The sequence below is a fragment of the Hyla sarda genome, chromosome 1 (assembly GCF_029499605.1).
Source record: "Hyla sarda isolate aHylSar1 chromosome 1, aHylSar1.hap1, whole genome shotgun sequence".
NCBI lineage: Eukaryota > Metazoa > Chordata > Amphibia > Anura > Hylidae > Hyla > Hyla sarda.
In genome coordinates, this window is record NC_079189.1 from 556,866,924 (window position 1) to 556,879,376 (window position 12,453).

Sequence of the window (12,453 nt, forward strand, 5' to 3'; positions counted from 1 at the left end):
CGGGATATGATGTTGGGATATGAGGTTGGGAGGTTCCATTATCTGTAATACATCACTTTTGTAGAAGACATAGGAGAAGGCTATGTTTTCTGGCAGCTCTTCATGTCATGATTTGTGTCTTCAGCTGTTGCAAAACGACAACCCCCAGCATGCCTGGACAGCCTAAGGCTGTCCAGGCATGCTGGGAGTTGTTGTTTTGCAGCAGCTGGAGGATCCCTGGTTAGGAAACACTGTTCTAGAAGAATTCCAGAGTTGAAAACAGGCTGGAACAACAGGACAATATTTGGTCATGTGAAACTTATATGACAATATAATACTGCTATACATAGAGGGATGTGAGATCGGGATATGAGGATGGGATATGAGATCGGGATATGAGGATGGAATACGAGGTTGGGATATGTGGATGGGATATGAGATCGGGATATGAGGAAGAGATATGAGGTTGGGATATGAGGACCGGATAAGAGGACAGGATATAAGGGTGGGGTATGAGGTCTGGATATGAGGATGGGATATGAGTATGGGATATGGGGTTAGGATATGAGAATAGGATATGAGGACGGGACATGAGGACAGGATATGAGGACGGGATATGAGGTCGGGATATCGGGACGGGATATGAGGACGGGATATGAGGACGGGATATGAGGATGGAATATGAGGATGGGATATTAGGTCGGGATATAGGGTTAGGATATGAGAATGGCATATGAGGATGGGATATGAGGAAAGGATATGAGAATGGGATATGAGGACAGGATATGAGGTGGGGATATGGGGTTAGGATATGAGAATGGGATATGAGGACAGGATATGAGGACGGCATGTGAGGAAGGGATATGAAGTCGGGAAATGAGGTCGGGAGGTTCCATTATCTGTCATACATCGCGTTTGGAGAAGACATAGGAGAAGGATATGTTTTCTGGCAGCTCTCCATGGCATGATTTATGTCGCGGGTTTCTTTTATGCCGCCTTTGTAGATGCAATCGGATTACTATCAGGGATCCCTCCTTGCAAATCCAATGATTTTTTAATTTTTTTTTTATACAGACAGGAAACGCAGAATTGAATGAAGATGTAAACAGGACAATATTACAGTGACCTAAGATTGAGGTCTTTGTATTGTACTAGAACTGGTTATCCCAACCAGTGTAATTCCAGCTGTTGCAAAACTACCACACCCAGCATGCCCGGACAGCTGACGCCACAGTGTTGTGAAAATCACAGCAACAACAGCTTAAAATACAGCAAAAACGCAATGTGTGAACACTATCTCAAGTCCTATATATCCTGATCACATAGAGATAGCAGCAGCAGTATACATATAATGGGGGAGGTGCATAATTACTGTATGTCCTGATCCCATAGAGATAGCAGCAGCAGTATACAGATAAATGTAAAGTTATGCATCTGGGTACTAATAACCTGCATGCATCCTATGTCTTAGGGGGGTTAAACTGGGAGTCACTGGTAGAGAAGGATCTGGGTGTACCTGTAGATCGTAGACTACAGAATAGCATGCAGTGTCAGGCTGCTGCTTCTAAGGCCAGCAGGATATTGTCATGTATAAAAAGAGGCATGGACTCAAGGGACAGGGACATAATACTCCCCCTTTATAAAGCATTGGTACGGCCTCACCTGGGATATGCTGTTCAGTTTTGGTCACCAGTCCATAAAAGAGACGTTGTGGAGCTGGAGAAGGTGCAGTGATGCGCGACTAAATATGGGGCATGAAACATCTTAGCTATGAGGAAAGATTAAAAGAATTACATTTGTTTAGTCTTGAGAAAAGATGTTTAAGGGAGGGGGGGGGGGGGGTATGACTAACGTATATAAATGGCCCATACAAAAAATATGGTGAAAAACTGATCCAGCTTAAACCCCCTCAAAGGACAAGGGGGCACTCCCTCCGTCTGGAGAAGAAAAGGTTTAGTCTCAAATGGCGACACATCTTTTTTACCATAAGAACTGTGAATTTATAGAACAGTCTACCTCAGGAACTGGTCACAGTAGGAACAGTTGAAAGCTTCAAATCAGGGTTAGACACATTGCTAGAACAAAATAACATTTAATGCTTTCGCAGAAATATAATCACATCCCTTCCCGTTCGTCTAACCCTACCCCTTCTCTTCAATTCCTTGGTTGAACTTGATGGAGGTATGTCTTTTTTCAACCATACTAACCATGTAACTATGATATGGGTGGGGAGGCATCTTGGAGCTGCTAGAAGCTGCTAGTAAGGGATCTGGCAGGTGATGATGTCATCCTGTAGTTCACAGAAAGTCAGAATACAGAACTGACATCCTGTTCTAACACATTAAACACAGGGCCGGCTCTGGCTAGAGTGCACTCGTGATGGAGGTGCTGCTCTGCCTGTAGCAATAAAGTTAGCCAGCGCCCACCGTTCTGACATTGCGCGTGCCTCCATACATACACAACACCAACCCCGCCCTCCATGACAGTGTGCATGTCTGTCTGCCTCAGAGGAGTACTGCTTTCATGGGCGCCGTGCTCCTCCGAGGCAGACAGGCATGATCACTTATATCCTCTGCCTCAAGACATCACAACTCCACCACCCTTTGGGCTGTAGAGGACAATGATGGCACTATTGGGGGCTTCTTACAGCATGTGTAAGTGCACAATTATGTATGGCACTGAGGGTTTCTGCTGCAGGACCCCATTACTGCATAATGTCAAATGACAAGACCCCAGTGAGGTCGGCATCATCTTTAGTGGAGATTTCTGATTGATTACATAGGGAGGAGGTTTGTTACATTGTGTCAACCCAGTAGTAAGGTAATGACATGAGGAGGTTTGTTACAGTGTGTCTCTCCAGTGGTAAGGGGGTCGTGTCAAAGGACAGAGCCAATGGGCAGGGTCAAGGGGGTGAAAAATTAGCTTTTGCCTAGGGTGGCAAAACTCATTGCACCAGCCCTGGCAGCATCTAAGTTTTTTTTTTTTTCATACAGTTCTTTACATTCATCTCGCTTGTTCAGTCTATCACACTTGAGAGTACAACAAAGCCATCTGTAGTCCTCCAATGATCCAGCTCTGTAAGCCTATTCACATATGGAGACATATAGAGACATGTCTATATACCCTAAGATGCACTATGTTCAAATTCCTCTTACGTAAATTCTGGCACAACAAGTTCTGTATAATTTCTCATCTAACATACATATGGTCGTAATTCCTATTTCTTTGACAGTTTTTTTTTGTTCCCCCCCCCCCCCCCAAAAAGCTAAACTGGCTATATTGTGGCAGTATGACTGATATTGAATGTAGTAAATTAAAATAATCAAGAGCAGCAATTCCCAACCTGGGGTACCCTCAGGGCAGTTCTCCCTGGGGGTATGCGAAAATAAAGTCTGTAATGGCAGCTAAAGGCACTGCTTCAAAAGTGGCCATGGTCCGCTTTAAGAGAAGTAAGCAGGGGCTGCTGGTACTAGCTGCCATTTCTGCCCTGAGGAGCAGTGCAGGAGGACAGCAGAGGAGAAGTGCTGATACTGAACTGCTGTGGACGGTAACAACTTTATGGGGGCACAGAGGAGGCTTACAATTATTTGAACACAGAGAGGACAGTTTTACTGTGTGAGGCATTACACATGGGGAATTTGCAAAGAGGTGGGCACTGTGCTGGAGAAAGGAGCCTAAAATATTAGTCTGTCAGTTTCTGTGGAGTCAATTCATGGGCAGGAGTAATCTTAATGGCGGTCTAGGCGGAAAAGTGAAGAAAAGGAAAAGTTAACAACTCCAATCAAAGAATACATCACCTGTAAGTCAGGGGGCCTGGGGAGATAAGAAAAGGAACAGGGGGCCTGGTGAGATAGGAAGAGGAGCAGGTGACCTTGGGAGATAGGAAGAGCAGCAGGGGGCCTTCGGAGATAGGAAGAGGAGCAGGGGGCCTGGGGAGAAAGGAAAAGGAGCAGGGGGCCTAGGGGCATAGGGAGAGGAGCAGGGGGCATAAGAAGAGGAGCAGGGGGCCTAGGGACATAGGGAGAGGAGAAGGGGGCATAGGGTGAGGAGCAGGGGGCATAGGGAGAGGAGCATGGGGACTAGGGACATAGGGAGAGGATAAGGGGGCATAGGGAGAGGAGCAGGGGCCTAGGGGCATAGAGAGAGGAGCAGGGGGCCCAGGGACATAGGGAGAGGAGCAGGGGGCGTAGGGAGAGGAGCAGGGGGCCTAGGGGCATAGGAAGAGGAGCAGGGGGCATAGGGAGAGGAGCAGGGGGCCTAGGGGCATAGGGAGAGGAGCAGGGGGCCTAGGGGCATAGGAAGAGGAGCAGGGGGCATAGGGAGAGGAGCAGGGGGCCAAGGGGCATAGGGAAAGGAGCAGGGGGCCTAGGGGGATAGGGAGAGGAGCTGAACAAAATTATATATTGTTTTATGGGAAAAGATTTAGGATAACGTGACATTTATTCATGCAAATCTCTGCTCATTCTGGGCTAAGTAGTCATGTAGGTGGTGCTTATCAATGATTGACATCTAGTAAGAGCTGTTTCCCACTGACTAGCACCGCCCATTTGACTACTTAGCCCAGAATGATTAGAGATTTACATCAATAAAGTTATTCTGGAACTTTTCCATAAAACTATATATCAATCTGCTCAGCTTCTCCTGTTCTACAACCTGGACTGTATTTTCAGTGTGACAGGTTCCCATTGAGAGGTTAAATGGTTATGTACCTGTGTCACCTCCAGCCAGCAGAATTCTGCAGATTCTGAAGGCTTGTCTTTCACTTTTGCTAAATATATTTCCTTCCATAAAACACATTTTTGACAGAGCTAAAAATAACAAAATTGAGCTGCTGCATTATTAAATACTGTATTTAGCTACGCTTAATGAGCAATAACTCGCTTGGGGTGACATTCAAATTCAATATCCTCCTTCATGAATATTGCTAAGGCAGTCAATAGGATGGAGACATGACACAATATTCATCATCATTCCCTGAATTCAGTGTGATGGGCCCATCACATCCAAAAGGAAATTATTATCAATGGCTGACAAAATGGCTCTTCAGTCACATACAGTACACCAATATATTGTTCAGGTTACTTATCCACAACGGTTAATTTTACACCATCAGGAACCAAGGATGAAATTTGTGGTCCGATGCATTTACAACAGTGTGCCTCCAGCTGTTGCAAAACTACAACTTCTAGCATTCTTGGACAACCAGTGGCTGCCTGTGCATGCTGGGAGTTGTAGTTTTGCAACAGGGGTCCTACTGACTTATATAGATGGGAGCCCTATTGACTTCTATAGGAGATTGTTATAGACATGCTCTGTGACCTGCACAGAGATCATTCTTTAGGGAAATGGGTCAAGGTGAGCTGTGACCATCACCTATGTTTGCAAAAAGAAAACTAAATAATACATTTCCACATTGCACTACAGCCAGGGAACCTCTATACCAGAGAGCACCCATAAAAGTCAGCCAGGGAACCTCTATACAAGAGAGCACCCATAAAAGTCAGCCAGGGAACCTCTATACCAGAGAGCACCCATAAAAGTCAGCCAGGGAACCTCTATACCAGAGAGCACCCATAAAAGTCAGCCAGGGAACCTCTATACCAGAGAGCACCCATAAAAGTCAGCCAGGGAGAGCTATATATCACTGTGCCGTGTAAGAAGAGGTTATCACTGTGTCTCTATAGGACCCATCTCGAGAGATGAGAACCGGCATAATGTGATTCTAAGGCACTGGGTCTCATCACTGGAGATGGGTCCTATGGAAACACAGTGATAACCTCTTCTTACACCGCACAGTGATATATAGCTGAAAATATCAAGGATTAAAGTGTACCTGTCGTTAACAAAAATTTTTTGTATAATGTAAATAATACCATTATATGTATATTTGTAATATACATTGGTTAAAAATGTGTATATTTTTGTCCCTACAGCTTGTGTTTGTATGTTTTGGTGAGGAGTCCAAATACAGGAAGTGAGGGCAGGACAAGCGGGGCTCTGTGCAGTGAGGCTCTGTGACATGCTTTCGGCTCACACATCAGGATGATTGACAAGCCAGGAGCCCGCACAGAGCCCTGCCTGTCCTGCCCTCACTTCCTGTATTTGGACTCCTCATAGAGACACAGAAATAGGGACAGCATTTTTTCACATAAAAATATACAAATTATGTAATAAATGTATATTACAAATATACATATAATGGTATTATCTACATTATATCAAAAGTTTCTGTTAACGACAGGTACACTTTAAAGCTTACCGTTTGGCTTTTTAGGTGCTGATTTTAAAAGAAATCATATTAATCAAATTAATATCATGCACAGAGCTGCGTCATAGTCATATGTTAAAAAGAATTCTAGAGGTACAATTTATTATACAACATAGGACTACAACTCCCAGTGTGGTCTTCCTTAAAGGTATGTGGGGAGTAATTACATAGGCCTCACAGAAAGACCACACTGGGAGTTGTAGTTTATATTTCACATTTACAATCTGACAAGCAACATTAACATAAGGCTCTGCTGTACTGGGAGTAGTAGTACTAGAAGGGCTGTCAGTGTGCCCTCCCCTCCCCATAAGGACAATTTTCTTACATTTATTCACAGGCAGACAGTGACAAGTACTTTCATCCATCACTGTCACTGCCTGCAGTCCGGCTGGTCGGTGTGGGGGGAGGGGGCAGTTGTCATCTCCCTCTTGCACTGCAGGCTCTCCTCAGCACTCCTCTCTTCTTTGTGTCTCCCCACAGACTGCACAGGCTGGTTTAGACCTGCAGTCTATGAGACAGGGGGAACATGCAGGTGACCTCTGAGATCCGACACAGAGGGTGCATCTATGATGTCATCAATGCCCTCCTGCAGGTCTAAACCAGCCTGTGTCCGTAGAGTATAGGGATGTTAGTGCGGCCATGGGTCCCATAGCTGCTGCCAGTCGGGTTGTATTCGGCCCTGCCAGGGCCTGAAAAATGACAAATCTGGCCCTGACTGTATTTTGCCACGATTTGCAAAATAGAGTATTGTGAGTATGGATGAATATGTTCAAATATATGTTCTTTAGGATGTTCTTTAGGATGGGGGCCCTGGGCAACTGCCCAGGCTGCCCAGGTTGCCCCCCCCCTTAATGCTTGCCCCATAAAGGGGTACTCCGTCCCTAGACATCTTATCCCCTATCCAAAGGATAGGGGATAAGATGTCTGATCAATTTCGTGACGGCAACCCAATCTTGGATGCAGCACCGGAGGCTCGTGATGTCACGGTCACGCCCTGCTCCTGATATCATGGCCACGCCCCCTCAATGCAAATCTATGGGAGAGGGTGTGACAGTGTAACTCTATGAGATGTTTAGCGTGTCTTATACGGTTACATTAAAGGAGCAGTGTCATGTAAAAAAATATAGTTCTATGGGAGAGCCGTTCAGCAATCTTTGGCTCTCCCATAGAGCTATATAGAGGGGGCATGGCGGCCCCCGCTTCGGGTGGGAGTCATGACACGCTGCTGTGAAGGAGAGCCGGGGCTCCAAACAGGAGATCACGGGGGGCCACAGCGCTTGGACCCCCCACGATCTAAAACGTATCCCCTATCCTTTTTTTTACTGATACTTCTTCTTTAAAGGAAATCTGTCATCAGTGTCACCTGCTCTAACCTGTCAGTACAGACTGGTAGTGCAGGTGATACTGATGACAACCATACTTACCTGTCCCCGATCGGTGGTCCCGTTCTTGTGCTATCTTCCTTGTTCTTCATTGTTTTTGTTCCGGAGCCAGCTTGGGGCATGACTGTGCTTCCTTATGTCACTGCAGCTGCTTCTCTGTTGGGCTCTGCTGCACTACCTGCACTACCTGCCTGTACCAACAGGTTACTGCAGTGTCACTGATGACAAATTTCCTTTAAGGAAGTGGCTTCCTGTAGACAGATCCCAGTGTGAATCGGCTGGTCAGTGGAAGTGGTGTCCTTCCAGAAAAATGGATCCACGATAAGAGGGGGAAGCAGCGCCGCCATTTAGAAACATAGAAACATAGAATGTGTCAGCAGATAAGAACCATTTGGCCCATCTAGTCTGCCCAACAATCTGAACCCTATCAATAGTCCCTGGCCCTATCTTATATGAAGGATAGGATTTACCCTCATTATGCTTAAATTGGGAGGATAATATAGCACTGTGCCTGAGTGGCCCTTAAAATCTAGTATCCATCTAAATTGGTATTGTTTAATGGTTAGAATATGTTTGCAATGATGTCAATGCTTGGTGCATATGGTCATAAATCAGGACTCTTTCTAACCAATGGTTGACCAGCACTGTTTTTTGAGAATTGCATTAGTGCAGGTACAGATTTAATTGTGAGGCACACAGCAGAGGGGCACATGCCTCATTTGTCTCCTAAGGCATTAGGAGCATAGGATTGGCGTATACATAACACATAGCCAGATAGAAAAGGGAAACCCTCTACATTGTAATATATCATATACCATACATCTTGGTGACTGGTAGTTGTCAGCACAACATTTAAAAAAAAAAATAATAATAATAATAATAATATATATATATATATATATATATATATATATATATATATATATTTTTTTTATTTATTTTATTTTTATTTTTTTTATTTATTTATTTTTTCTATATTTTATTCTATAATTTCCAAAGGGGAAATCCTATTCTGACATTTATTATCCAAACTTAAAGGGGCACTCCGCTGGAAAACTATTTTTTTTTTTTATCAACTGGTGCCAGAAAGTTAAACAGATTTGTAATATACTTTTATTAGAAAATCTTAATCCTTCCAGTACTTTTCAGCTGCTGTATGCTCCACAGGAAGTTCTTTTCTTTTTCAATTTATTTTCTGTCTAACCTATCCTGCTCTGAACAGTTCCTGACATGGACAGAGGTGTCAGCAGAGAGCACTATGGTCAGTCTGAAAAGAACTTCATGTGGAGCACACATCAGCTGATAAGTACTGGAAGGATTAAGATTTTCTAATAGAAGTAACTTACAAATCTGTTTCAATTTCTGGCACCAGTCAGTTTAAGAAGAGGAGTACCCCTTTAACATTTTTCTGTCAAACTGAATTAAACTAAAGATAAAATAGGCAACATCACCATCTATTGCATCCTGTCCTATCTCAGATCCCCAAATATAGCATCTTCTACAGCACATCTACAAATGCAGCATTTCAGCTTGTTACATGACGTTACTTTAGTTTTGATTGTCTGTTTGCGTTATATCAGATTTTAGGTGATTGGAATCAATAACATTGGATAATGTATTTCTTTTAGTGTGTGTTGGTATGTGGCTTCATGCTGCAAGATGGTAAGTACTTTGTACTGCTAGCAACAACATGTCATTTTCTAATAATATAAAACATTAACCCTCGGATGTAACCTTTATGCATTTGTGAAGGTTAGAGAATTGTGCAAGCATCTGGTTGATGGTTTTGGGAAGCCAACCAATATTTGGCTTTGGCTCCAAAAACTGCAGTGGTGCTTTTTTTTTTTTTTAAAACAACTGTGTGTGACGCCAGTCTTAATGAACACATAATTACCATATTATAATTGTAGTAATACTGGGGGAGATTTATCAAAACCTGTGCAGAGGAAAATGTGCCCATAGCAACCAATCAGCTCGCATCTTTCATTTTTAACAAGACTTCTGCAAAATTAAAGAAGCGATCTGATTGGTTTCTATGGGCAACTGGGCAACTTTTCCTTTGCACATATTTTGATAAATCTCCCTTATTGTTATTTAATGGTATAAGGTGAATTCATATACTATACGTTTTAGCTGGTTTTATAGTTTATTATAGTCTAATTTATTTTCTCTTTTTTTTTTTTCTAATTTCAGGAGATAGTGAATTTTAATTGTCGGAAACTGGTGGCTACGATGCCTCTGTTTGCTAATGCAGACCCGAACTTTGTCACAGCCATGCTCAGCAAATTGAGGTTTGAGGTTTTCCAGCCTGGAGATTATATCATCCGTGAAGGAGCTGTTGGGAAGAAGATGTATTTTATTCAGCACGGCGTGGCCGGTGTCATTACTAGATCCAGCAGGGAAATGAAACTGACTGATGGATCCTATTTTGGAGGTCAGTATGATAAAAATGGGGAGAAAGTCTTCTTTACAGAAATGTTAATAACCACTGGTAATAAGGTAAGGCAAGGCTGGCAATAATAGGGAAATCCAACCAAAGATAGAAAAGGTATGATCTGTCATGTCTCCTGCTGTTGTGGTAATATTTGGTTATGATTAGAGAGGAGCGAACCGAACCAAAGAACCTGTGTCAGAACTTTCCTAAAGTTTGGTTTGGCTAGAACCTCATCCAGTTCAGTTTGGCAGAACCTGCTAAAATAACATCAGCCACATGGCGAAAAGGAGAAGGAGGGAGGATCACATGACCTTAGGTAATCCCATAATGCCTTTCAAACAGCTCTCCCAGCCAATCAGGAGGCAGTATAGGGGTGATGTCAAAGCCACTATAATCCTATTCACATAGCTTCAGCAGCATTTTAGAGATAGCAGATGTTAGGTGAAGATCTCTGTGAGGGACAGAGATCCTTTCCTCAAGGGCTTACAATCTATGAGTGATTATCAACTGCAATATAGGTGACTAAGAGAAAAGGGGCATTACCTGTGATAACAGGTGTGTCGGGAAAAGTTCACCTTCACTATGTAAATATAGAGGTGTTCTATACTTTGACCATGTGTCCTGTGTTGAACAGGGCAGTCACTTTTTTTTAGACAGTATTGTCTTTTTATTAAAAAATGTCCAATTTTTACATTTGCTGTGGTATACCAGCCACTGGCTACTCTTCTAAAAGTTGCCTGTGCTTCCTGATTTTAAAGTGGCAGTTGGCACCACGTACACTTTAAGTCAGTGTACAGTGGCTGCCAGTACTTGAACATGTGATGCCCCTGACTTCACTCCTCGAAAAGCATAACAGGAGAACGTTATGGGACGTCAGGAGTGCTCAAGTTTGGACCCAGGCATGGACCCCTAGCAGGCACTGGGACAGTAACTAATTTACTGCATGTGTCAGCTTCAGTGCATCACTACTCCTCTAGTCTGGGGACCTTCTGTTATGGATAAGCCATTGCAGATGGTCCTGACCCCCAACTGGAGGAGCAGTCAAGCACTGAAGCAGAGAGAGAGAGTATGGCTGAGCCGCTGGGGGCAATATGTCTGTGAGGGCTGCCTACCTACTACTATGATTGGGGGCATAGATAAGAGGGGCCTACAACTACGTAGGGGCACAAAGGGGTCAGTATAAGGGTCTAAAACTATGTATAGGGGCAATATAGGGGCCTTCAACTATATATGCGGCATTTGTAAGTTAAAAAGGGTTAAAGGGGTGTTCCAGTGAAAAACTGTTTTTTTTATATCAACTGGCTCCAGAAAGTTAAACAGATTTGTAAATTACTTCTATAAAAAAATCTTAATCCTACCAATACTTGTCAGCTGCTGAAGTTGAGTTGTTCTTTTCTGTCTGACAGCAGTGCTCTCTTCACACTCCTCTGTCTATCTTAGGAGAGGTTTGCTATGGGGATTTGCTCCTACTCTGGACAGTTTCTGACACAGACAGAGGTGCCAGCAGAGAGAACTGTGCTCAGACAGAAAAGAACAACTCAACTTCAGCAGCTGATAAGTACTGGAAGGATATCAATTCTTTAATAGAAGTAATTTACAAATCTGTTTAACTTTTTAGAGCCATTTGATATGGAAAAACATGTTTTTCACCAGAGTACCCCTTTAATGTTGGGGAAAGACTGGTAAAAGAGGAGGTAGTTGAAAGGAGATGAAAGTTTTTTTTTCATTTATTTGAATTTCTTGTTTTCTTGATTTTAACCCTTAACTTCAGTATCTTAACCGTGAATCTAACATTTTTGCACAAACTATCTACATCTAACCTTGCGTCCAATAACTTTCACAGAAATAAAACATGGAACATTACATAACTCCATCCCGTTTTTGGCTGTCGAAATGTTCCATTTTTGTCTCAAGGACATACGGTCAGCCTGGTGTTCTAGTTATTTTGTCCAGCCTCTGTATTACCCTAGAATAGTGTACATAAAAGTGCAAGTGATTCCATATTAAAAATAAATTTCATGTTGCTGTAAAAAAAAAATTGTGTGATCTTTAAAGGGGCTGGACACTACGATCTTTAAGATCTTAAAAGCATTCCGACAAGCGTGGTATAAATGTCAAATAACTTTGACAATAGACTTCAGAAATGATTTATATAATTGTAACATTTTTAAATTTTTCAGAAGAATTTCCTTTACTGCTTAATGCATGATACCACATCTTTCTGTAGTGTTAATGAAATGTCCTCAAGCACCATTAAAGCAAAGACGATGTACAAGGTTGTCAGTCATAAAAATGCATAAAATGTTTAGAACTCGAAAAAGCTTTTCAGAATTTCCAGTATCCGAGATGAATAGGTATATTTGGGTAATAGAGACATTTGGTTTAAAGAG

At 42.8% G+C, this 12,453-nt stretch overlaps 1 protein-coding gene across 2 annotated transcripts in view; it reads left to right on the forward strand.

The window, feature by feature from the left end:
- The window catches only part of HCN1 (hyperpolarization activated cyclic nucleotide gated potassium channel 1), a 437,731-nt gene that overhangs the window by 396,890 nt on the left and 28,388 nt on the right, over positions 1–12,453 (forward strand). For both annotated transcript variants that reach the window (XM_056542019.1, XM_056542027.1), the window contains exon 6: positions 9,823–10,063. In XM_056542019.1, coding sequence (XP_056397994.1) covers positions 9,823–10,063 — 241 coding nt within the window. The remainder of the gene's footprint in view (positions 1–9,822; positions 10,064–12,453) is intronic.